The sequence below is a fragment of the Columba livia genome, chromosome 3 (genome assembly GCF_036013475.1).
Source record: "Columba livia isolate bColLiv1 breed racing homer chromosome 3, bColLiv1.pat.W.v2, whole genome shotgun sequence".
In the NCBI taxonomy this organism is placed as follows: Eukaryota; Metazoa; Chordata; class Aves; order Columbiformes; family Columbidae; genus Columba; species Columba livia.
Genome location: NC_088604.1, coordinates 20,188,876 through 20,216,374, shown reverse-complemented (window position 1 = coordinate 20,216,374; position 27,499 = coordinate 20,188,876). Strand labels below are relative to the sequence as shown.

At 37.6% G+C, this 27,499-nt stretch overlaps 1 protein-coding gene across 27 annotated transcripts in view; it reads right to left on the bottom strand.

Moving 5' to 3' along the window:
- The window catches only part of MYT1L (myelin transcription factor 1 like), a 313,684-nt gene that overhangs the window by 55,575 nt on the left and 230,610 nt on the right, over positions 1 to 27,499 (bottom strand). For 17 of the 27 annotated variants that reach the window (XM_021293590.2, XM_021293592.2, XM_021293593.2 and 14 more), the window contains 9 exons: positions 23,866 to 24,000; positions 21,232 to 21,322; positions 18,240 to 18,347; positions 14,772 to 14,983; positions 8,624 to 8,871; positions 6,064 to 6,300; positions 4,205 to 4,326; positions 3,781 to 3,843; positions 3,214 to 3,282 (listed from right to left, as the gene is read on the bottom strand). In XM_021293590.2, the coding sequence (XP_021149265.1) occupies positions 3,214 to 3,282; positions 3,781 to 3,843; positions 4,205 to 4,326; positions 6,064 to 6,300; positions 8,624 to 8,871; positions 14,772 to 14,983; positions 18,240 to 18,347; positions 21,232 to 21,322; positions 23,866 to 24,000 (1,285 nt within the window). The remainder of the gene's footprint in view (positions 1 to 3,213; positions 3,283 to 3,780; positions 3,844 to 4,204; positions 4,327 to 6,063; positions 6,301 to 8,623; positions 8,872 to 14,771; positions 14,984 to 18,239; positions 18,348 to 21,231; positions 21,323 to 23,865; positions 24,001 to 27,499) is intronic. The other 10 variants (XM_021293594.2, XM_021293595.2, XM_021293596.2 and 7 more) reach the window with 4 other exon arrangements.

Genomic DNA, 27,499 nt, shown 5'->3' with positions numbered 1-27,499 from the left:
TACAATCCCTATGCTGCACTATCAATTCTACCACACTGTCAGTTTTTCTTTATACTCCATACATTAGCAAACTATTTTCCAGAAATTTTACAAAGATTGAGGTCTTTATGGATGACTGGAAACAACTACATTGAAAACTGTAACAAGGAATAAAAGATGAAGAAGAGATGGGAACAGTACAGATTGTCAGGGACAGGACAGAAGGGATCTCAGCTTGGGATATAGGCAAAAAAATGTGTATACATTTCTCCCTACAGCCTGGGGCAGGAGCCAAGGTTACTGATTCTCACCACTCTTCCGCTGCCAGCAAATATGCACAAAAAACACCAGCAACGTTCCCCACCTCCTTCTGGTGCCAGTCCATGCAGAGCATTATACCTTCTACTGCTGTTTGCTGCCACAGAAGTTCAGGTGACCTACCATCAGATATGAAAAGTTCCTGTGGTGGCTGGTAGCCTGATAGAGAGCCAGTAGAATCCCACATTATGGAATTTCTGCTTCTTTTCAGCTTGCTCATTTTAAAAGCAAGGAAATCATACCCCCAAACCTCACACAAAGAAGTATAACAGATGTAAATGGAGTTCTTCACAGCTTAAAAAATTTCAAAACCAGAATCACTTGTGTAGCTTTCGTTTAGCTGTTTTGTGCATATGCATTATCATATACATGATCACATCTTCTTCCATCTTAGGCAGAGAACAAGAGCATAAATGAGAGCTGTATAAAGGGTGCTGCCACGCATAGGACTCCTACTTCCCTGCTTTCAAAGACATGTGAGAAATGCGCAGATGCTATATTTCTCTCTGCACCAACTTCAGCAGGGTGGCTAAGAGGTAGAGAATAATAAAGATATAAAAGCGATGGCAGGAGATGGGCTGATTAGGCAAGAAGCTTGAGACAGGGAGCAATGTAGAAAAAACTATGAAGGAAAACAGGACAGAGTGAACGGACCAAGTGGAAGCTGGAAGTGATCAGAGTTTTGGGGAAGGTGACCGGACAGTTTCATTGCTGTTCTGGAACACTGGACTCTATCCTGCTTTTTCTGTGGAGTTCATCCCTTTTCACAAAGGGTCAATCACTCCTTGTGTAAAACTGCCGAAGTGAATTCAGTGGGTACTTTGTGTGTATACAGCTCTCTACAACAAGAACTCTGACCAGTTTAGTCCTAGAAGTCTCAAACTGAACAATCAAAATTACATGCTTAAGATTTCTGGCTATAAAATTAGGATAATACTAACCCTGACCTACTTCAGTGTATAATTGCAGGTGAAAATAAATTAATTCCTTTATAACCATGAAAAATTCATTAGGAAACACTCCAATGCCATGGCAGTGAAAATATGTGAGTGAATTAGTAGTTACATCCTGAAAGTACAGTCTGACAAAAGTGCAGTGGACAGGAGACAGGGCCACACATGGGATAATGAGGAAAACAGAAGAAATTTATTAGTTGCTTGTGCAGTGATTACTGTCTGCTCTGTGCAAAAAATTACTTTGTTATACTGTGAAAAAATATGTGGACAGAAAATGAAGGATTGCCTTGTAATGACAACACAAAAGAGAGTCTGCTTATAATTCTGGTATTTCCTAATTTTTGAGTTCACTTAACAGAATTTTTATGTGTTCAATAGGTATTATGATGACTGATAAATAAATAATTTATGCTAAATAAATAATAGATGCTAAACCTAAAAATATAATTTTAAATATGACTTAATCTTGTTCTCTCTGCTTAAGCAAAACTTGAAATCGGTAGATAGAACACCATGAGATCGTAGTAGGTTCTCAAGTTCAAGAGACATTTTTTTTCTTCCTGGTCTGTATTAGGTAGGCTTGACTGCAGATCCTTGAGAAAGGCAGAGGAGATGGCATACTTCAGGAACACTTTCCTAACATAAGTAGAAACTTTATAATGGATTAGCGCAGCAAAGTATGTGCTTAAATTATTATTCATGCTGCCCCAAGAGTCTTGTCTGTGTTTTAGGTAATTACATTTCCTCGAACGTCTACTACTTGAGCCTTCACAACCCAATAGCCAGGTCCAAATCTGAGTTTCTCTGGGATTATATGCCCATGTCTTACTCTGCTTATACTTACATGTTTTCCCTGATCTCACTTACGTCACTTCACCTTGCATATCACGTGGCCTTCTAGCAGCAGACACCAGCATGATCTAAACTGATAGTTTCAAAAAGTTGATTTTGACTGGGTGGGAAATCAATTGTAAATTTTGTACCTGTTGTTTGTATCTAGTTACTAGATTAGCTAAGACTAGAGAGCAGTCTTACTTTAGCAGGTTTGTCATGTTTGCTTTCTTATCTTTCCCATGCTTTACAGTTATTTCTTTTCATCAAGGTATGTACTGAACTCAAGAAATGCTATTTAAGGCATTCATGGATGATAAAGACAGAATACTGCTTAGCATGGCAGCATAAGCCACCCAGTCATACTTTCCCTACCCAATTTTTCCTCTTCCTTATGAACATCTTTCTATGTTAACCAAAGTACCAACACTGGAGTACCAGTATCTCATAGCTCTAACAAATGCTTTACAGTTCTTCCACATGCAGAGTTTCAGTCAGGCAGGAAGACAGATCAAAGATAAATCTCATGATTCTCTAACTTTCATTGCTCACAATTTCCACTCCAAAGAACTTAAAGGAATTGTAAAGAATGCATTTTAAGTAGGGGAATAACTACGTAAACACTAAAAAAACACAGTCAAATGAGAAAATGCATTAAGCTGGTAACAGTGATACAAACCTGGGGAAAATTATGCAAGCATTAGGGATAAACAAATTGTTTTTAGTTCCCTCCAATCTATGTCTGAGAAACTACAGCACTTTACTGGTGGTATAATCAGAAGCATTTCATCAGCCTAATCGCATGAGAGTTTTCTGCTCTAACTAGCAAACTCAAGTGTTCACAAAAAAAAATGAATAGGAATTTAAAATTTTAGATGAAAATCCAGAATATGTGACTTTTGTCCATCCCTATCACCTATTGAATACACAAAACTAAATACTATGTCAAGAGACTTATATATAGAGCCAGCCTGCATGAAATTTCTAGAGACTTCAGCACATGTTCCAAGCAAGATCAGCCCCTTCTGCAGCAGGTGTCTGGATAGCCTTTCTAATTTCTGATACAATTATACACAATTTGTGGTCAAATAAATGTTTATAAAGAAAATATTTGTTCTTTATATCTTACTTGAGTTCTTGTGAGCTTGTGGCCAGCATACTTCGAATGCTTTTGTCAGCCAAGGGACAGCCAGATAAACTGTAAGACATGGCAGGACATACAAGTAAGTTAATCTTTTTATTAACTGAACATTCCCAAACAAACACGACATAAAAATTAAAAAGTAAAAGTTTGTAATGCAGAAAAGCGATGGGGCAAGTGCTGTAATATTGAATTTTGTAATATAGTTAACCCTCTGAATATATTTAGGTATCAACTTTACTTCCAAAATTACATACTGTAAATGTTCTTGTTTGTTTGTTTGTTTCTCTATGAGCTAATAAAATGCAACAAAGAATATTTGAGATTCCTGGGTTAACTACTTAAATGTGTAAGAATACTTTGGAAATTTTAGTAATCTATTTAAAAATAAAAGACGCTTATACAACACACAAATTAGCATGCTTTTAAGATCAACATATATTACTCAAAGGGTTAACACATAGTTCAACGTTTTACTTTGACAGCATTGTTGAGGTAAGCTGAAAACAATAAATTGAAAAGACAGAATCCACCATGAAAAAAATGAAGTCACACCTTCTATGTGAGGCGTAATTACCAGTCACATGACCACTCCCATCACACCCTGGTGTTGGACATCTGCCACCAAACAAAAACAAAAACAGCCAAAATAGTAAGTATGTTTAAAAAAAAACTTTTAAAAGTTTCATTGTTTCCAGTTTAGCTGCAATGACTGCAAGGGGTTTTAAGCATCCTAATCGAAAAGCTGCAAAATGAACAGGTTTAAATGAAAATGGCGTCTCAATACAATATAGCATCATTAAGAACAAGCAAATACACGTTAGCTTATCACTTTACTTAACTGGCAGTTTGAAACATTTATATGCTGCAAATGTTGCATGCTCATACTGCAAGGCGTATATGTACTCGTTTGTTTAAAATAAGACAAAGAGAGAAAAGGTTAAAAGGAAAAAATAATTTCACCTCACATTATGCTTACGTTATTAAATCCTTTTTGCTCTCTTTGCATTGAGGGTATTTGGGTTTAGGACTTGGGATTGTAACTTCACCAGGATACCTTCTTTCTTCAAGTGCCTCTTGGAAAGGATCCAAATCTTCTGGCTACAGGCAAATATACATGCATTAGTTTCAGCTAGGTGAGGTTGCAACTTATGCAAAATAATACAAAGCAGAGTCATCAGACGTTATCTCCTTCTTTATGTTATTCTGCCAGAGAAAATTAATGAAATTAATTTATATTCCTTCATCTGTTAAACCTTTCAACAATATTTGGGTATTTCCATGAAGGCCCAACAATATATGAAATACATAGTTCATTTAACTAGAAAAGAAAAGCGAAGGGCAAAACACAGCTTTTTCTCTATGGCTGTCATATTATTTTGCTTTAAAAGAATCACATTTTTTTCCTTAAGCCACCACAAAACAAACGCAAGGGAAAAAAAAGATAACAAAATACAGTATCTTACGCATCAAAAAGCCACCTTAAATAGCATTTTTAAGAGTTTAGAACATCTCAAAGATGAAATAAGAGCAATCTTAACATCTAAACACCAAATCTAAATTCGGGGAAAACCTCAGTGGATCTGCCTGGCACAACAGAATTAGATAATTTGTAATTAACTTCAGTAATGCATTCAGAAATTCAAAATCATCTATTTCAGGAATGAAGAGGCCGAGTGCATTGATACAGCGATTCCTGCAGATGGTGCTATAAACACCACAGTAGAAACAGGGAGTTCTGCTTGCTCTGAAAAAAACACACTTTACTGTCTATCTCACGTTGCCTTGATAGTGACAGATTTCCTCCTAACTTCAGTGAAATTAATAGCAAAATTGTAATTAACACCAGAGCTAGAATGCATTCAGTGCATCTAGTGAAAATGCCACTCCGTTATATGTTTCAAAGTTACTGAAAATAGTTATATGTTTTAATTAACATGGGCAGGAGACATGCCACACCCACAGGATTAGCATAATTTTCTGTTATAAACCAAGAAAAAACAGAGAGCAATCTCTAGAAGTCTCAAAATGGCTCAATTGTGTTGAGTGAAGCATCAGCTACATAGTGGATAAGGCTGAAACCTAATGGACAAGAGCACTGACCTTAAAACTTGCCAGCAGACCTCTTCAGTGTCCTGGTTGTTCTAAGTTTTGAAAGCTAAAATAAATTCACTAACATATTTTCTTTATTTGCCTCCTCCATTTAAAGGGCTTTGCTTTTGTCTTGGTATTATGAATTGAAAAGTAATACATATTTCTAATATCCCTTCTTTGTATTCTTGAAACAAAGTATTTCATTAAAGCAGGCCCTTGCACACACAGAGTTATCAGGAGTGTGTAAGTAGTCTAGAAGAAGATTAGCTGAAATAGTGGAAAGCTTACATTATACTCTGCTGCTTTTGTTTAAATTGATTTCTAAGTAATACATGCTTTCAAATACTCAGCACATCATTTATGGTTTTCAAATTCAGAAGAGTATCTTGTCTTGAGAGCTGATTATCCCACTATTGCACAGTTATGCCAACTTGCCTATACAGAGTAACATAATCTGGATATAGTGAAACATCTTTGCTGCAGAAAATATTTGTTAACATGACAATGCTGTTAGAAAACATGATTCACATTCATGGTTCAAATGTCTCATGGAACTTAGTCACAGATCAGATGTGTGCCAGCATGATATAGTCCTAAAGATTAACCATCAGAAAGCCTTTTTTGTAGAAAACTACTATTTTTAGCATATATTAATTTTGTTTCCTCCTCCCCTCCAAATTTCAGAAATTTAATGAATTACCAAAATCAGACTGCAATGAGAACTAATAGATGAAAAAGACATACATTAATCTCTTTAGAATCATCTTCATCTATCCTACTGGGCTTCATTTTAGTGTAGTCCACTGGCAAGTCCCAGCAGTCACCCTCGTTCAGCTGGTAACACCGGTTGTTCATCACGGCTTGCCGTTGTGGGGACATTGGCTCCAGTGGTGTCAAAATGGTACAGCAACCATCTCGCTGCCTCTGCTTGTTCATGCTCAGATCCAATGTCCCATTTTCGTCGACTTCCATGTCAGGATTCTGTCAAAATAAGAAAAATATTGTTAATTTGGCTTCACCCTAGCAAACAGTTACCTCTCTGTGTTCTTCAATCTGATTGCCTAGCAGAATGACAAAATGCTTTTCCATTCCTGTATAGATTGTAAGCATTGAGCCCCCTCCCACACATAGCATGATGCTGTTACACAACATTAATGCTGTTAAAGTAGATTTCTTCCTGATCTGATGTTTGGAGGAAGAGGGGAGAGTCTTCATTACTCCTCCTGCCAGCCAGCACACAGGTACAAAATTTGCAATGAAAAGTAGAAATCTCTAAAGGTACTTTCTTGTTGTTTTCTTTATGCTCTTGATTTATTCTGTGACAGGTATCTATGAGGTAACATCTGTATAATTCTTGTTTCCAGTCCTGACACCTGCCTGGATGATTAGAGTAACAAACACCAGCTAGCATCAAATAATATTTGTTTATTTAACAATACTCTCATAGATAATGTCAGAAAATTAAACAGAGAAGTAGGGTATCAAAGCAAGTCCTTTTGGACACCATTTGCCAATGAGGAAATACCTTCAAATTTCACAGCTCCTTCCCCGCAGATGTACATATATTAACATTTCATATGCCTCTCTTTGTAATCAATAAATTTAGGCAGAAGAATAGTTGCAACATTGTACCAGTTTCTGTGGTGATTGAGGTACTGTGAAGAATAGGGTGTTTCTTCGATAGAAACAAAACAGGGTTGTCTATTACATTAGGTGTGGAGAAATAAGATATCTTAAAATGAAGACAAATTTTTTAAAAGTAAGGACAGAAATAAAAATGCTCACAGAGAACCCCTCATCCTTTCAAAAATGTAATGCTCCACAAGAAATTTGGTTTCAAAACTAATGTGAATGCGACTGACTCCGCGTAGGTCTGACGACTTTCTTTCCTCTGGAGTAACAACAGAGCTGCAGAAAAGCACCGTGTGTGCAAATCTGTCATTCTGAATTCCTGCCTTTTGTCAGAGTATATATGTAATTTCTGCTATCCTGATAATTTAATCTAGAAATTACTTGCTTGTCTTTTCAGATTCCTTCCTTCAGTCTCAACATAGGGTGACACATTAGGAAAGAGGCCCCTTTTGGTTTTGACACAGAAGATTTTTAGCACTGTATTCCAGCTTTTTCTGTTGTGTTGATATAGAGAACAAGCACATTTATTTACATGCCAGAAAGAGGTTTCCCTCTTTAATAGTATTAAATAAATTAATATAAAATGCAGCATTTGAAAACAAAGTCACCAGCCATTCTGGCTCAAATCATTATTGTTACTAATACCTACTGCTATGGGCTTCTTATGAATGATCAAGGGGCTTTACACAATGACAGGAAGAAAACCTTTGTCTATATATAGAAGAACAGAAGATGTCTGCCAGCTCAAAAGATCTTCTATAAGCACAATAAAAATGTTTCCTCTGCACTACATCTGTCTGCTCAGCCATCTAGTGGTCTCCTACAGGAAGCAGCATACTGTCAGCTGGTGCATGTTAAATACTCATTTCTTAACAGCTATCAGTCAAAACTAAATGTTTATAATGAAAGAAATATCTCTGGGTAAATATTTAATGAATGTTAATACTGGATTGTATTTCTTAAAATATAAAGCTCCATAACAAAAGCTTTAATTTGTATGTATATAGGCATTTCATAACACACTGAGTCTCTATGAACATACAGAACATTAGTGACCCTGCACTACTGCTAAGCACATTTAAAGTCACCTGTATTGGTGGATTTGTTCATTTCAAATGTATTATGCAGTGACTTAAGAACTGTGAACTATGATATCACAGGCAAGAAATTATAACATACAAGTAGCATAGATTTCTTCGTGCTAGATCTTACAACCTTAGGTCCCATTTGTGACTTTTAAATGAAAATACATCGTTAAATCTTAATTCTTGCACAAAATGTATGAATCAGACTGTGTTTAGCAAAAAAAATCAGTAGTGCAATTAATATGCCTTGAGCAATCCAAACACCTTTTATTAATTATAGGTCTCACTAGTATGAGACAAATTAAAAAAGAAAGGAGTACATGCTATTAGTATCACCGGTTTATATTAGTATCACCAGTTTATATACCAATCAGGCTTTCCTGAGGTATTTGTAAGCAACTTGCATCTTTTTTTTTTCTTTTTCTCGCTGCTTTAGTAGAGCCACCAGATTATTCTAATCTTGCGAAAAAGAAAAAAAAAAAACAACAAAGTAACCAAAATGAATTAAAGCTATTCTTCTATCAGGGCCACAGAGCAACTGAAGTAAAAAGAAATCTTCATCAACAAACAGAATTACTGATTTTTACCCTTGCACAAAGATCCTGAGGCTTAGTGGAGAGGTTCTGAGGCATCTCCCTGCAGCGAGTGGAGAGATTGAGAATAGCAGTGGCAGCCATGTGCGCTGCCTCCATGTCATGAGTGTAGTCAAAGCTGCTCTTGCTGCAGGTGCTGCTGGCACTGCTGCCTCCACCACAACTCATGTTGCTGCTGCTGCTGGGGGCATAACTGCTCGTTGTGCTGCTGGTTGGACTGGAATTCTTACAGTAGCGTTTAGCTGTGGGAAGAAATATGACAAGGATGAGTCAAAAGAACGAGCATTCTGCATAAGTGAAGAGAAAAACAAACTGCTGGCGGTGAAATTTATAATGAGCAACAGCAACTGATGGGGGGGGAAAAAAAAAGCTGGCAATAAGAATGATGGCTGTATTTCTTGATTTCTGTCTGTGACTTTTATATGCTACATATGTGAGTTTGTATGAAATAACCTCCTGTAAAAATCTGCATGACATGATCATGAATCATTCTGACAAACAGGCTGGATTTAGAAAACAATAAAAACACAGAAACACTGCTTTTACCCCACATATATAGTCAGATAGAAGGCAGGATCTGCTCAGCTCATTCATGTTTATTAATGAGGGGCAACAAAATACTCCCGGACCTTTTCATATTTACATGAGCAAACTGTTAATTTGAGGCCTGGAATCCCCTGAGCTCAAGGCCGCTGCAAGGCTGACAGGCTTGGGCTCTGGGCCACAGTGCCACCCACACGTCCTCAGACACCCTCTGCTTCCTAAAAGGTTTCTGCTTCCTACATCACAGGCAAATGCTACGACACTGGCCATCAGAAAGGAGGGGAACGCGGTGGAAGAAGAAAGGTGGTAGTCACACGTGAGCTCTACCATGGCTTGCACAAAAGCAGAAGCAGTGGCTGTATAAATGGATACAGACATGAGTGAAATGCCCCCCACCTTCAAACAACCACAGCACCTACAACTCCCCATAAAAACAGTAAGTACTAGAGACACCCTGTCCTGCTCACACCCAGGACAGCAGCACTCAGCCGTACTCTGACTGACAGAGGCTGTGAGAGGTCACAGAAGAGCTCAGGGGTGGACAAATCTCACGTCCAGCCTGTCTCAATACAGTGCAGCGCTGTTGCTGCTTTTAAGAAACACTCCTTGCAGTCGAAAGTATTGGAGTAATAGTGGAAAACAGCCCAATTAGCCCACTTATTTCTCCAGCCCTCTTCCCAAATTAATTGGTTTGAGTGTTTACATAAAATGCAATAAAGTATCAGCTCATGTCCTAAATCTAAAAGTTTATGTATTTTCATTAAAAAATGAAAGTCAGAGGATACGTGCATGCATATTAGAGCGCCTACTTCCCGTTAAGATGGAAATGTATACTGCAGAGATCATACCATATAGCACAGTGTAACAATAACCAACAAGCATGCTGATTAGAGAGCTAGACAAAAAAAGGTCAGGGCCTAGCTAGAGCTCTTCCGTGATGGGCTCCATTTAAATGCCAGACTCTTCAGGTGTATTTGTCTGAGCAGACATACATATAATAATCTGCTCCCATGAGCACAGCCTATTTGTGCACCACAGGCTGCTTTGGTAGGCAGGCAGGGTTCAAAAAAAGAATCTGAAAGCAAAATTTCTCTGCTAGAGCTTATGTCATCTTCCTTTACCTAAAAAACTGGAAAAAATCATGGCATTACTTTTACTGTAAAAGAAATAGTGGTTCGCTTAATTCATGACAGATGGAGTTTTCTCAGGAAAGCCACATAATGCACAGGGTGTGATTTTTTTTTAAGTGAAGTGAATGCTAAACATTCATCACATTTCTTTGTTTTGAACACATAGTATCACTACTTCAGCAGGGTATCCACTAGTAATAAACCTGTGAACTATTTCTCAAGAGTTTCATTATTAATATAGTAGTCAGTGGTGCTCATTAAAAATTCAGCATTTATCTATTGTTACTTTGTAACTGTATCCAAAGCACACAAGAATTTTGCTATACTTAAGGAAGGAAATTATTGAATAATCCAGTTTCTACTGTGTTAACACAGCAAGCCCCCTGCACCGCTGAACTTGTCAAATTAGAAGTATCTTTCAAAATTCATATTAACGAATAGGACTTCTGTCACTTGCAGAAAACGTTAGCCTTGTTATAGCAGGTCACATTTAGACAGACATAAGCGACAAGCTACATGGGAAATTATATATATGAGAATGTGTGCTAAAGAAAGGGAGGGAAAGAGGCAGCTTTGTACATAGGACTAACCATCAGAAACTCATGCAGGCTCTGATATGGACTCCTCTGTGGCCTTGGTCAAACTACATTATCCCTCGAATTCATTTTCCCTATAAATAGAAAGTTGCTTCTAAAATTTAGTTGTGTTGTGATTCACTTGCAAAACACTTTGAAGATGTGAAGTGCTAGAAGCATGCTACGCAATTATTAGCTTTTAGATTACCAATAATTTAAATAACTTAAAACTCTGACAGAAATGGCCATGATTATTTTAACTTTACTGTAGCTGTACATTTTAAGATGAGTCACATAACCCAGACTGTTCATTTCACATTAGTTTTTCAGGAGAAACAAAGATCACCAATTTATAATGAACTAAATCAAGTAGAACTTTAATGAAGGGAAATATGCATTTTTTTCAATACCAGATAATTCTGCTTGATATGTCACCCAACTCTGTGACACCAGGTATGGGAAACTCTGCAGTTCCCCCTACACTTCGTCATCCAGATTGAAACCAAATGTGGAGAACAACTTTTCCATTAAATAATAGACGTGGATCTAACCAGCTGCATACCCACATTGGCCTCCTGTCAGACATGCCTGGGGCTCATTGCAAAGAACCTCTCTAAGTCTACAGGTTCCTCTTGCTAATTAATAATGGGGAAATCTGAGAGATGCCAACAACATGAAGGACCCAACTAAGGTATCTGGAGTGGAATTAATTCTGCCTAGGTACCCTCATCCCTTGTATTGCCTGAACAATGAATATGTTACGTAAATTAATTACAGTTTCAACGCATTTTCTGACCCACACAGTAAGAGATTCTTCTCACCTAACTTCAGATATCTGACCTAGTCATTACAGGTTTCCTATACAGGCAGTGGAAAAAAAATAGGAACTTTCAGTCGATGATTCACCTGACCGGTTTTAAATACATACTCCAGGAGGAGATGAAGTGCATCAGGGAGGTGTCTGTCTTCCTCCTTGGATCCAAAAGGGGTGACGAGCTCAGATGTAGGTGTTGACAATAAGAAAGTCTAGATATGGTCAGATGAATCCCACTCCTAACATATTCTCAGTGATCTGATGGAAGGAGCCAGCCCTACTGGTAGGATGTGAGGAGCTCCTCCCATCACCTCAGCAACTGAAAGTGTTGACACCTCCTCTGCCTGTTGTGTCCAGATGCTCCTGTATCTGCTGCTGCATACTATAAGCTCAACATCCAAACCACTATGAAACTGCTTTCAAAGGAAAAGCAAGCCCACAAACACAAGATTTATCAAGAACCATCAGAGCATTTTGTCTCACAATACAAAATATCCATGTTTGTTTTTTATTAAAGCTTACTGGAAAAAAAAAAATCAAGAAAACAATACAAAGGAGCTATTTATGTTCATGTCACTCACAACCATACAATTACTGAACATATAATCCCTTTCTCTGATGATGAAACTACAGTGCTAGTTTACAATTAAAAAAGGATTGAGACATGAAGTTACTGATTTTCTGGTCCTTAGACTATTTGTCTCACCTTACATAACCAGAAAAATTAAAGTGCTGTTTACTTGCAAGTTCCCCCAAAACCTTAGGCTTACTTTCAGGTTTTTCAGTATGACTTTTCAGAACTACATACGCTCTTATAAAAATGTGTTTGCTGACATACATAATTGGCATGCACTCTGTGCCTCTGTAATGGCTTTAGTAGCAATAATTCATTTTTTTTTACACACAAATAAGAAATCACCCAGAAATACTACAAAGTTTCTTGAGGAAAAGTGGCTCTCTTCAGTGAAGAGCCTCTTCCTGAAATCTCTTTATATTCAGTTATTTACAATAACTGTCAGCAAAATCCTTGTCCTGTTGAAAGTCAGTGCCAAAACTGACTGATTTCAGTGTGCCCAGGATTTCACTCCATCATCCTCTGAATTTAGCTGATTTTCCTGAGGAACTTTAAATTGCCAATTTAAGCCAAACACAATGGAGTGCTTATGGAATACCAACGGTATGTGAATCCCAAAGGTTTCATGACAATCACTGAAAAGGTGCAAAGAAAAACTCAAATTAGGTCTTATCTCTAGGACTGTGTTGGCATGTCTGTCTGGTCAAACAGCACACACAGCACTTAGAACCAGGTACAGCATGTGCTGCAGAGCCCAGGGTGTGGAACAAATCCATAGGGAATCTGCCTTCTTTTGGCAAATAAGCAGCTCCAGCTGCAATGGGTTTCATCTGTTCTGAGTACACAAGAACCAGGTATACTTGCTGTACCAGCAGGAACCACATGTATACAGTGTCCCTCAGGCCTCTCTGGCTCACGTTACTGAGCAGTGAAGCAAACTAGTCCCAGTCTTATCTCCCAATAAAATTCCTGTTTACATCAAAGGAAGATGAGTGTGCCTGTACCACCCTAGCCTGTCATTATTTAAGGCCGTTGTTAAACTTGTGTTTGATGTTACCTGTATTTTCATGTTCTGATGATTTGGAGAAAAAAAGTGCAGTTTGGTATTATCTGCTGAAACGGGATCTTAAATGAGAAAAATAAATACCAGTTGCTTAGGCATCAGTAATTTGATCGGAAAATACGGATGTCCACAGTATACCCAGCAGTACTCTGATTCCTTCCTCTCTACAAGAGTAGACTGAGCATACACAGAACAGTCAATATTTCTTTTACTTTATATTAATGTACAGTTATTAGCTTACTAACTACAGTTAGAGTTAGTTCTTTACCTTTAATAATGTTCAAGCCCTTCTCATACAGGCAAAGAAGACAAGAGTATGAGAGAAAAAAAAAAGGGCACTTTTACTCAAAAATATGTTGTCTTTCACAACCCTTCTCCTTTCTGCTATAGTGCAAGAAAATGCCTGTTGATTTTATGAGAAAACAAAATATCCAAAATATCAGAAATATGAAGACAAGAGCTGTAGCAATTTTCCCTTACTCCACTTACCTGCTTTTGAATGTCAGAATCTGTGTTCAGGCAACAGCATAAATTTTTCTATCTAGTATATTTATTTCTGTTTTCCTAAACAAAAAACTGACACCTGCCTGAAATTTCCTATGGTAGTCAGTGAGTAGTATCAAATATTTTAACCAAAAAATAAACTGTTAATGTTAAAAAAAGAGTAAAAAAAAAAAAAAGAAACTATAAAGGCACCATTTGGTTATATATATATCTATATATATATAGATATAGATATACACACACACATAATATATATACATACAACTGTATTGCTCTGAAAAATTCCTGAAGTCCTCAAAAGCTACAACTCAAATTCTCATTCTTTATCCTGCAGTTCATTTTTCTCCCCTAATGAATTCCTCTTGCCTGACAGACCCCATCCATTGTCTTCTCCTGAACTGAAGCCACTTTCAGCCTACTCCTAAAGATGTTACTTATGTCAGGTTTTCCAGAGAATTCAACAGATGTATTCATGAGGACAAAATGAGCAGAAATGCCTCATTAAGTAAGTAGCAGTGATTTCTGAAGTGCAATGAGATCCAGATTTTCTACTTCCATATCCCCACAGAGCAAGTGTGTTATCTTTATGGGTTACCTGAACTACTCTACAGAAGCAAGAATCCTAATGTGACTCTCGAGGTCAGGTCTCCCAGACAGCAACATAAGGACTCGCTCTGTTACTTAGCTTTTATTGCCATCTCAACACATCCCAGGAGCTTAATAGCTGGAGATGTTCTTTTGCCAATGCAACAACCCTGAAGCAAGCACCATATAAAACATCGCTTTTTGAAAAGGCCTTTAAAATAATTTACACATGACAGCATTCCTCATAATACTACATGAACATGAAAACATGTCTTATTTGTATGATGTTTACATATACAACAACATGATTAACTGCAAACTTGTCTCTCATGTATAAGAGTGTGCACCTCCTACCATCATATCCTTTGGGGGATATATCCCTGGATTGCACCTTGGGAGCTATGGCTCTCTTGCCATAGGCATGGTTGTCATAACTGTTATATTCAAACGTAGTCTTAGAGTATTTCTCTAGTTCCTTGGCCAAGTTGGAGCGGGGTGTGGTGGTGGGGACATTGTTTCTGTAGCCATACTGAGGGATCTCCAATTGCTTAACAAAGCACATGGGCCTAGAAATTAAAGATATGTAAAGTTTGTTAGATGCAGTTCAGTTCACTGTGTCTGTGCATAATTTATATTTCAGATTAGAAAATCTTAGTTATTTTTTGTACTCAAAAGAGCAATATGTCATGGCATTTGCTTAGTTTGGTTATTTTCAGCAGACAAACAATATATATTTTCTTGAACAAAGCCTAGACAAAATTAATTCTAATACTACTAAAAGTATCCTGCATCTAAAAGTATTTTAAAATTCTGTTTTAAAATACTTCAGGGTTTCCCTTTCCCCATGTAATTGCATCACATAGCAAACATTTTCTGTTTGGGGAGGTGAATTAAAGAAGGGCAAGCAGACTGACAGAAGAAGTTTGGATAAATTCCTTTAAATGTCAAAAAGAAAAAAATAGCACTGGAAGCTCCACTTAATTAATGGAGTTTCCTCTGAATTTCTTTCAGCAGAGCTGCATGCTGCTTTCCTATATGCTTTCCAAAGGAGTTAGTTCTGTTTCATCCCTCAATATATAAATCCATGTTCATCTTGAGGAATACATAAGAGACCCTCACAATTTCTGTTGACTTTGGCATGTGGCCTCACAGATCCTGGTAACCCTTAAATCCAAAGTTCTGGCAGGACCTGATACTCCTGATACACAGATACACACCTCAAGGAAGGTTCTGCAAATGAATACAGAATAAAACTGTATTGGCTGAATTTTTCTTTCATTTCGGATCAGGGAGGATAGTCAAGAGAAGCCCTGACTGAGCTCATTCGGTCATTGTAGAAACTTGTGACATCTCAGTGAAAGAACGCTGTAGTGAACTCCTCCACTGTCATGCTCTTCTGCATGTGGACACAGAAGTCACCAGCTCTCACAGCAGGCAAAAGAAGGTCAGATCCTGCAAACCTTACCTATATAAGGAAGTATGACTGGGTGATAGGGAGCAAATGCTACACAGTGCTGCTTGTCTACCTGTGGTGTCTAGCAGGAGGTAAAGATGATGAACAGCACACCTGAGGTGCTTCTGCTTTTCTTTCTTCTCTTTTTTCTTTTTCTTTTTCTTTTTCTTTTTCTTTTTCTTTTTCTTTTTCTTTTTCTTTTTCTTTTTCTTTTTCTTTTTTTTAATTATTTTTATTTTTTCTTTTTTCTCTTTTTTTCTTTTTCTTTTTTTTCTTCATTTGTAGCCAGATGAAATGGAAGGAACATTCATAGGAACATAAATTCAGTCAAGACCAGAACTATCATCATGCTGACTCACAAAATGGAATGTGATAAATAGAAAGAAACAGATTTTGAATATTATGTTTTTCTGAATGAATTCATTTTCATATAATTTAGACAGGATATTTATGTAAAGATCACCCAAGAAATCATATTAGTCATACTATTCACTTTGATTTATATATGCTTGTTCCTTTAGACACTTTGTCACAAAATACAGTGGGCTCATTATACAATGAGCTGATACAAATAATATTTTGATCCTGTCTCAAGGTAATCTATATTTAACAAAAAAAATGCAATTCAGGTCCTGTACATTCAATGCAAATTCAAAATTTCTGTGGAACAGAAGTCCTATGAACTTGATTTCCTTTTAAGTAACAAATTTTAAGTGCAGGTGGGATGGAAACTGGGATGAAGACAAATATTCAAGATTTACTCTTAGAACGTCATTGTCTGCCCATCAGTTGCCTGCATGCAAATATTATAAATAGCTCCTAACTTCTTCATTGTAAATACTTCAATGACTCAAAGGTTAAAGGGAAGCAGAAGACAGGATGAAAGCATTATTTGAGTTGTCTGTAAAATCTGAAACACAAGGCAGGCACACAAGCAAAGTTAAGATTGCAGAGCAACTTCCAAGGGAGTTTGCCAGGAAATCGGATGCTGGTTTTGAGCAGTTGCCTTCTTTGTCTGGCATCTGCCTTCAGCGGTGTCCCTCCAATGAGCAGTGGCAAAAGCCACTGCATTTTTGATCTGTCTTTTGCCATCAAGTTAGAAACTGTGCTGTTCCCTCAAAGGCTGTTTTTATTAAGACGTTTTGAAAAACCCTTCTACAAGAAAAGTGCCTGGGATGCTGTATTAAAAATTGTACAATCTGAATTAGGGACGGTTAAGACAAAGGCCATCAAAAACAATCCAAAGAAGGAAAATGGAATCAACAGTCATGACAAAAGATCTTCTGTAAATGTGAACCTTCTTTCTTAGCTCTATAGAAATACTGGTTTTTGAAAAGACCATCAAGATTAGATGAAGTTTTAAGAGAATATTCAAAGAATTATGTTGATAATATGGTAGAAAATATTCATTTTAAGCAGCTCTATCATATTTTAAAGCTAGAAGAGAGCTAAGTACTGAGAAACCTATGGAATAAGTATGAAATTCTGAGAACTAAAGCTGCGGCACTTCCTCCACGCTCTTCAAGGCAGCTGGGAGGGATGTACCTATCCCAGCCCACAGATATCACAGTATCCATGGAGAAATTCTGCAGCTCTTGGGGCACCATCAGCATAAGGCTGGTACAATCATGCAGAAGTCTAATTCCTTCACATGTATCCTTCATACTTCAGCTCCTTTTCCCACCCACATATCTCTAAAGAGGAGACAATAGCACAAAGCTGGATATAGCTTTAGATAAATGCAGAATCCTATATGGATGAAGACAAGGGGTATAAGTATGTCAAACTGGTTCAAGGCTCCCCCGTATGAAAATTTAGGAAAATTTTTCTCTTTTTCTATCCTTCCTGGCAGTGATTTGGGGAAGAGAGATAAAGAACGTAGCTTGACCTTATTTTGGAATCTAAGCTATGCCTGCCATTTTTCCAAGTGTCCTGCCAAAAGGTGTACTACCAGTTTGGTAATGCAAATAGGGCTTCTGGTTTAATTTAAACTGATATTTACTAGTAAAAGCCTGCTGAAAAAACCAAGACTTACCGGTAAATATTAGTTTATTCCCAAAAGATACCAACTTTTTTTCACATTGTTCTTAGACTTTGCACTCCAGCAGTCATCTTTACACCAAACAATGCCTAAGACAAAAATGAGCTTTTCAGCTTTACATGTACTTGCCAAAATAATTACCAACCCTCCCCCATGTAAATTGAGTGGGAAATACACACTGTGAGAATTTGATCCAGAAGCCCTAATTCTAACTGTTCTTTAAAGGAGATATATATGTATATACAACGTATATAAATATAAATTCTCAGGTTAAGTGAATGTGTGATGAATTCTGCATAATAATAAGTATTATAGTGATTTCTAATACCTTAAAACCCGATCTGATGCCTGGTTTGATTTTGACACATCACAGTTCTGATGCTTCTCTTGAGCTTTAGCCAGTTTCTCTGCTGCAGCAATAGGACATCCAGAGAGGCTGCAATTACAGAAAGGAAATTTAATTGTCTTGTCCTGCGTAGTTTCACATTATAGCACTGACCCAATTACTCCTTCTCCTCCTTAGCCAGCATCAGGAAGAATCTGAAGGAAAAGAGTTTCCAAAAGCTTTCTGGTCATATGTATTTTCTCTAGAATAGACTTTCTTCTGCTTTCAAAGTTGCATGGTAGATCTTACATCTGCTCTTCTTCCCTGACTGCACATGGGTAGATTATTCATGGATGTCAGCCAGTGAAAATACCAGTAGGAGAGAAGAATATAAAATGGAATCTACTGTGCAGCTCTGCTAGCAGACTTGTGACCTTTATGCATCTACAAACGTTGCCAGTGAAATGGCTCCTGAAGATGATTAAATGACACCACCATATAGGCCAAATCTTGTGCTGCTTCACACCTCATTCAGCTCCATTAACTCCAATATTTTTGCTAGGCATATAAATGAGTGCAAAATTAGGCCTTGGGTCTCTAAATCTACACCTCAACTATGTTACATTTCGTGTTTGTTCATCAGTTTCAGCCACTGAAGTATGTTTTCTAATAGCTGATGATGTAACATGAAAAGAACTTCTGCACTCGAAATTCAATTAATTTTGCAAATGCTGAACTATGATTGAAGTGACAAAAATAAGCCTGATTCTTCTGGAAAAGATTTAGAACAGGGAAAAATAAATATGTTGATGCCAGCAGATGGTGCTCTTAGTGAAGCTGTAAAAACCTGTGACCTAACAATGGAGGGGGTCCTTCCCTTGTCATAGTCTATTGCGTGCTTATGAGACCGCAGCTCTCTGTGTTCTCCACAGGAAAAGAAATTAAAATGAAAGACACATCAGTGCATTCCCAGATGTTCCCTGCTCTACAGGAAATAAGGGGGGGAAAAAAAAAAAAGGAAGAGTAAAAAAAAAGAAGCAGAGCAAAATGCCCCAAAAGCTGCAGAAAGAGGTGAGCATAGAGTGCAGACTGCTCCCCACACCCCTGCCTTGCTGGCCTAGTTCTGCAGAGGGGTGACGGGGCTCTGCGCGGGTTTGCAGTCATGCCAGAGGGCAGCTGTGCTCCACTGACATGCTCTTCTTCAGACACGTCAAATATTCTAGCAGATATTCATCCAGAAGTGAATGCTGCTTCAAGCAGCAATTCCTGTAAAGCCTTCTCAGAGGCTTTTCCTGCATCTACTGGCAGCATCACTGCAGAGAAGAAATGGGTACCAGAGCTTATTGCAAATGGGCTTGTATCCACAAGAGCCTTCCATGAGACAGGCAGTTAATATGAGGAGCTCTAGTAACCCAGAGCTTTATAGGACTGAACTTCCAGTACCTGTGTAGTCCCTTAAGCCTTCATGCTACAATTAGCAGTAAAAAAGGAATTCAATAATAGGAAGGTTGCATAGTTCCTTTTACCCCCTAACTCACACTTCCTGGATGTTTTAAAATTGTAAAGAAATAAGCAAGATCTTGTTGTTCTGAGGGGAAATTATGACACGTACTAAAAATTATAGTAACATTTTGATAATTTTGTTATTTGTTTGACAGAATTTAATAGGCAATAGTATCCTTTTTGTAAGAATCTATTACTTGCAGATTCTTCAACCAGCAGGTCGAGGGAGGTTCTCCTCCCGCTCTGCCCTGGTGAGGTCACATCTGGAGTATTGTGTCCAGTTCTGGGCTCTCCAGTTTAAGAAGGAGAAGGAATTACTGGATGGAGTCCAGTGGCAGGCTACAAAGATGATTAGGGGTCTGAAGCATCTTTCTTATGAGGAGAGACTGAGAGAGCTGGGTCTGTTCAGCCTAGAGAAGAGAAGGCTGAGAGGCGATCTTATCCAGTGTTTACAAATATCTCAGGGGTGGGTGTCAAGAGGATGGGACCAGACTCCTTTCAGTGGTGCCCAATGACAGGATGAGGGGCAACGAGCACAGCCTGAAACACTGGAAGTTCCATCTGAATATGAGGAGAAACCTTTTGACTTTTAGTGTGCCAGAGCACTGGAACAGGCTGCCCAGAGAGGTCGTGGAGTCTCCTTCTCTGGAGACATTCAAAACCTGCCTGGACACATTCCTGTGCAATCTGCTCTGGTGAACCTGCTTTAGCAGATGGGTTGGACTAGATGATCTCCAGAGGTCACTCCAACACCAACCATTCTGTGATTCTGTGATCTTAGCGAACTATATAAGTGTAGCTTTTTTCTTGAACTTGTTTTGTTTTGTCGGAGTATTTACAATGAACATTTCTGGCTTCTCATTTTTATATTTAATGAGACATTTTCATAATGTTTCTTAAATAAGGAAAATTTTCACTCAGTTTTAGCTGGATAAGGACTTTGGGATTGACACTGTGGTCAGCAGGAAAGCTAACTCTTATAATGTCTGCTTACTTAAAACGCCACTTCTCATGTATTGAAAAAATCATTTTTAGGAGTAGAGTGAATTTTTTCATGTGCTATGAAATAATCCCTGAAGAGAGTGAAGTGTGAGAACAAGATCTCTGCCCTAGTCCTGCTGATTTTGGCAAACTTTTCCTTTTCCCTGCAACATACCCATAAGGAGTCGTACCATTTATTTCATACCACTGCTGTTCAGCTAATATCTAAACAAGAAGAAAAAAAATCCACCCAAAAAACTAAAGGATGCTTAACAGGTCCTCTGTGGATCAATTCACCCATATTGAAGCAAACGCACACTCGTCCTCCTCAAAAAACACATGAATAAATGTTACTCTTTAAAATGGATAAAGCACACGAAGCACCATCTGTCAATCGTAAGAACAAAACAACGAAACACACACTCACACCCCCCGCCAATGGACTGCCAGAAGGGCCGCAGTTCAGAGGCACCGTTCCCTCTAGACTGGCGTCCAGCGACGGCATCCTTACCTTCGGTGGGAATTCCTGTTGCTATTTACGTGGCCCCGGCCTGTGCAGCCTGGTGTAGGACACTTAAGAACATTTTCATGCATGGCAAGAACTTGACAAGGAGAGTAAGAGAAAACAGCAGAGTATGAAAACAAGAAAAAAAAAATCAAATCCCAGTATATATGAAACCATTTTAAAACAAAGCAGGATTCATTAACAACCAGCATTCCTCAAAATACACATGACACACATAGCCAATAAAGCCTGATGAGGGAAGTAAGTGTTGTGACCCTATGCTCATTAACACAGGGCAACGGTGAAAGTTATGAAGATTACAGAACCTATAAGCAAAGGCATCTCTGATGCAACAGTGAAGCAGAAGACTTCCAATATCTTCTTCATACAAAAACACTGAGCAAAGATCAGCTCAACAGTGAAGTGTGAGCTAGCAACGGTCCAACACAAAATTACGGACTAGAAAAATTCTTTCAGGAAATCTATGCATTCATAATGCATAGCTTTATACACACAGTATCAAACTCAAGAGCTGAAAATAGGCTCTCAATTTATACTGGTAGAACACTGAATTATTTGAAATACACCTTAATACAACCCTGAAGAGAATTTAGCTCTAACTATAAGACAGCCCAATTGAGCTAGGGGCCAGTTCTGCCCACTTCGACACAGATATACCATTATTTATGTGACGAGCAGAATTGGTCCTTTAATTTTTACTCGTATTCTGTACAGATGTGAAAACTGCAATACATAGAAAGTTTTTGAAAATATTAAAAACTAAAAATAAGCACTTAAAAGTTGAAGGATGGTGGGGAAAAAAAGAAGAAATAAAACTGTGTAAAAAAGAAATAAGTGGTACAGGCTTAAGCGAGTAAACTCATTTACGTCTGCATCCATTGCAAGCTGGATGGAAAACTAACTGCCAAGGCTGCTCAGAGCAGTACTCCTCTGAATCATAAAGGTCATGCTATGAAGTGCCAATTTATCAAGAAACTTTTGGTAGTACTAAAGACTTCTGCATGGTGTGAGACGTATCTGAAACCACGTCTCAGAGCTGCATGGCAGTACTTCACTCTATGGAAAAAAGCCATCCAACCCTTGCAAAGTTCTGGTTTGCTCATACAAGAGCTAGTCTAGAAGACTCTATTTAGTTCTTAGTGAAAAGAGATCTAATAAAATCAGTGAATCCCTTGACTGAGTTAAGAACTGAATAAACACTGTTCAGAGACTTGAGACTTTAACCATGTATACTGATTAAAAGATCATCATCATCATCATCACCCCATCATCAGTGTACTAAAACATGTGTAGATGCAAAAGCTTTATGCCAAAATTCCTACTATTCAAAGCTGTTCTTGAAACATGCTTCACAAGGCCAACATCACAGGAAAAAAATAAAAAGATGAGCTCACCTTTTTCATTTTAGTAGGTACAGGAGCATGCAAACAGTTTAAAGCTATATTCTTCTTTGATTTACAAAGTCTTCTAAAGAGCCTTTTATTTACCATTTTTAAAAATGAGAGAACTTTGAGCAACTGAATAAATATTTGCGTTCCAGAAAATTAGAGGGTTTTGCAAAGCAGAGAAATTACTCTATTGGTTCTACCATATTCAGAGATCAACCAAGCCACAGCAAAGTTTCCTAAAGCACTTCCCCATTATTTTACTTCTGGAAGAAGCCACTGTACCATGAAAGAGGAGACTTTTTATGTCTGCCGTTCTTGGTGTGTTAATCTACTTCTGTTTTCCTGTTCTTCAGAATCTACTTTCCTTTGGAAACTGGGGCCATTTTTAACCCTGACTGTCTTTATAACATTTCCTTTAGGCTGTTGTAAATCCACTGAGGTTAGGGCTGTAAGTGCTGATGGACAGTGGGGATTTTAGGTCCACAGGCTTCAATGTAATAAGTCCATTTCAAAACTGGTATGAAAGAGAACTGGATCTTAGCTGGATGCTTGCCTGGTGTAAATCAGCATAGAGCAATCAGCTTCGCTAGAACTCTGCCGATTCCACCAGCCAAGGAGGTGATTTCCAGAAACAGAGCCCTGTGCCTTCAGGTGAACATCCATGAACCCATATGGGTGAAGCTTGTTTGCAAAGAATCCGCTGACATGGCAGGAAATTCCACCCATGTGACTGACAGGGAAATATTACTCAAAATCCTGAGTTCTATAACTAAGTAAACAGCCAAATTGTTATTTTTAATAATATAAGTTAAATATAAACTATGTTTAACACACCACAACAACACAGGAAAAGGGTTGAAAGTTTTTCAAGTACAACTCTTCCTGTACAAGACAACAGCGACAGTTCATGTGACATCAGCACGCAGAAGTAAAAGCAGTGCACATCTTCTGGAAACCTCTTTCTCTGTTGACTGAATGCATCTATTTAAAAATAGCCTAGCATTCTTAAAATCAAAGAATACAGCTTTAAAAGTTGTTCTTTTAGTGTAAAAGTTAGTAGAAAATGGAAATGATGGAATAAAGGAAAAAAATATAACACAGAACAGTTGACTAAGTTGAGACAAATCATACTGAGAAATGAAAGTATTTTTTAAAATAAAAGGTTTAAAAAGCATGCCAGAAAAATCTTTGTAGTTTTATCCCCGGTTTCCATGAAACAATGTGAACTTACTTTCTGGAGGGACCCTATCTTTGTGTGGGCATCCTGACAAACTGCGGTGATGGGGGTAAAGCCCCGTTACATGGCCAGTTCCATCACACCCAGGGGTAGGACATTTGCTCTCTTTCTTTTCTGTTCTTGAGGGATCTATAATTTACAACAAATGTGTCAAGTGAATGATGCTTTTCACATTTCTGTAAGAAGGTTCATTTAATCATGTCATTTACTCTTTGGTAAATGTACTTATGAAAACTAGAAGAAAAAAAACCCCAAAATTTCTTAACACAGTTCTGTCACTTTTATCCCGTTATCTTATTTTCAGACTGCAGGCTCCTATGTTCACAGCAATATCCATTCGCAGTGATTGGAAAGTGACCTTTATACAGCAAAGCCATACCACTGTCAATCAATGTTCTTCTGGCAAGCATCAGCTCAAGGGTGTAAGGTCATTTGGAAACTGTTTGGTTGGAGTTTCCTTTCTTTACATTCTTTTTTTTTTCCTGATGTATGAAGGTCTGCAAATGTACTGTCACAGAAGTTCAGTGTCCTGAGAGTAGAAAAACTAGCTCCTTAGCATAATGATTCAACGATTCAGCACAAATAAATCCCTTTTCCAAGGCTCATGGAAGAGACAGCTCTTGTTTTCTTTAAATTCCTTATGAAATGGTAGAAATTGTACAAATGTTCCTTTCTCTTTGATCAGTTATGGTGGGGTAAACATTGTAATCAGAGCTACTGAAAGTATCTCTTGTTGTGTAAATTTGGGCCATTACAAACGTGCACATATAATGCTTGAATATTCATATGCTTAAAAGGTTAACAATCTTTTAGAATGTTGTAGAAGCTTCTGCCTACAAATCAATGAAAAGTCTAAAAAGACATATTTTTTCAACAAAATAAGGTTTTCTCCAATAATGTAGTGGAAATGCTGGTGAGATTAATCCTGAACTAGAACTTTCTCACATACTTCATCATTTTGTTTCCTTGAACAGAACATCTGAAAAATAACATCCCTAGTCTTCCAGCCCGGCACATGATTCAAATTACAACTTATCCATCTCGACCACAGTTGCCAGGTTTTGCAGACTATTGCTGATTTTCATATTACGATTTAAGGAATAAAATCCAGGATTCTCTAACTGCCTGAATTTTGGCTCAAGTTCAACCAACATCTCCCTTCCATTTTTTTGCCCATCCTCCTTTCAATACCCAGTCAGAGCTACCCTCATTTAAGTATTTTATGCTGCTCTTGTCATTACTCTGCTTCAGTCTTTCTGCTTTAATCTCTGGAAAATAACATTTTGCTACTTGTTTTCCTTTAAGTCCTTCTTACATTAAATTCCATCCCAGCTTCCACATATGCAACCATTAGTACAATCAATGGAAATTTTAGTACTTGCAGAACTTCACATAAACCCCATTTTTTTTTCAGCATGAATCAATACAATCCAGAGTTCACATTCAACTGTGGACTTATTTTTCTTTGATTTCTCTCTGGTAGCTTATATCTATCTATCTATCTATATTTATATATATATATATATGCTTTTGCATTCCAAGTTCTTCCAAAACACATTCATTTTAAAGAAATTATTTAACTCATTGTAGTGACTCTCCAGGTATTTAATCCATTCCCTAAATTTTAAGATTATATTGAAACCTTGTCTTTAGTAAATTGAATCTCTAATCATTAAAGTTTTCTTTTATTTAACCTTCACGTTGACTGTAGAACGCAGTTCTTTGTTTCATGTTCTTTAACGATAAATACACACATGAATCTGTCTCCAAAGTGCTATAGAGTTATCACAACACTCCTGAAAATACCATCATCTTATACGACAGGAAATTGAAACAAAGAGATAAAGAAGTGAAACCCAAGGCCACAGAAGGAGCAAATGTCAGAGGAGGGATCTGAATTCCTGCCAGATAGGCCTGTGCTGAGACCACTAGAACAGCAAGTCCACAGCTACATACATACACAACTCTAAGCAACTCTTCATGTCAAGTACTTTGGGATGTGTAAAAGTATTACATAAGTGCATAAGTAATGTAAATGAAATATAAATAATGTAAATATAACAATATTCAAGGACTGCAAAAAATGTAGATGGTAAATAGACCATAATGGCTTTTTAGAGACTTTCAACTAGAGGAACTTTAGCTACTCCACATTGTCAGAACTCTGCTGAAGTCAATGCAGGTATTCTAATTTAGAGCAACTGAGGATCTGGACACTTGCCTTCTAAAGTGTCAAGCAAATCCTCCTCTGTATTCAAGTCTATGCTGTAAAGTTACAGCACGTATCAGATCCTTAAGAGCCTTTATGGTCTAATGAGTCAGAAAAGATGCTGTATACTATTCTTAATGATTTCAAAACTTGCATAAAATCATACTTGCACAATTTCCCATTGCTTTTAATGGAAGACATTTAACTAAACTTTCCACAACTTTATACAAAACACTGGATAATCTTTTGCAAATCCTCTTCTGCTAATTGGGAGAAATATTGCACAGTTTTAATTCTCTAACATTTTCTGCCTTCTTGCCACAATGTGAACATTGCCTGAGTGAAGGTTGTCAGAGGACTCAAAAGGCTTTAAAATTCATAAATTTCAGAAGAAAGTCTGTTTAGAAGGCTTTAAATGGAAGGGAAAAAAATGGTTAGTGGTCCCTTAACAGTTGTTTCAGCAACCTCTGAAAGCAGAACTCCTGAAGCCAGGAGACAGTTCTCACTGCAAACTTGTATACCCAAAAAGGTTCCACTTAGTCGTATCACACATCTCTATGGGTATCTCTTCCAGATGTATTTGGAAGATAATGTCTGAGTTGAGAACAAATGATACAAGCAGTTGTCTTACTTAAAGCATCATTTCTCAAAAACTATCAGAATGTTTCCTATGTTTTTTAAAGTTAGGAAGGAGTATTTTTTCATTCTTCCTCCATTAAAAAAGTGTAGAATGATCCAGTCCACAAAGGGTCTTGGTCTAAACTACCACAATATTTAATCCCTGGCTGGGGTTTGGACCTATGATCAATTCAGCCTGCAGCTCCAAAGAGATAGGATGGTGCAAAGAAGCTCTAGAATTTACTGAAACAGAAGTCCCTATTGTTGTGACTGTCAGAAATTACGTAGTCTTTTTGGGGACACCAGATCTATTTGCACAAATGATTTTCCAGACATACATAGCCTGGAAAGGCTGGACAACACTAGAGTTAAGAAACTATTCAAAAATTAATATTGGTTTGCCATGTTTTCTGTGGTTTTAATAGAGACATATATTCAAAAGGAAATGTACCTAAAAAGGTCATATGTGAACATTTAGCACAACATCCACATGGCTATGCAGTAATACACTAACTAAATAAAGTTGTCTACCTCAAATACCCAAAGTTACTACAGCTCTCACTGGACCATACATTTGTTTTTAAAATAAACAAGATTTCACTAAACTACATTGCAGAAGAATGTTTGACATCAGTAATTTCCATGTTTTTCTGAAAGATTGGTCATTACTTTAAGGATTGTAAAAAGAGATCAAAACTTTTCTTGGACCAAGATGTTGTCTGCCTACCTGACTGTTGCAGGCAGATGGTAGGGTATTACTCTTTCAAAACAGGGGTTTACAAAAAGGAGAAAAATGCCCAC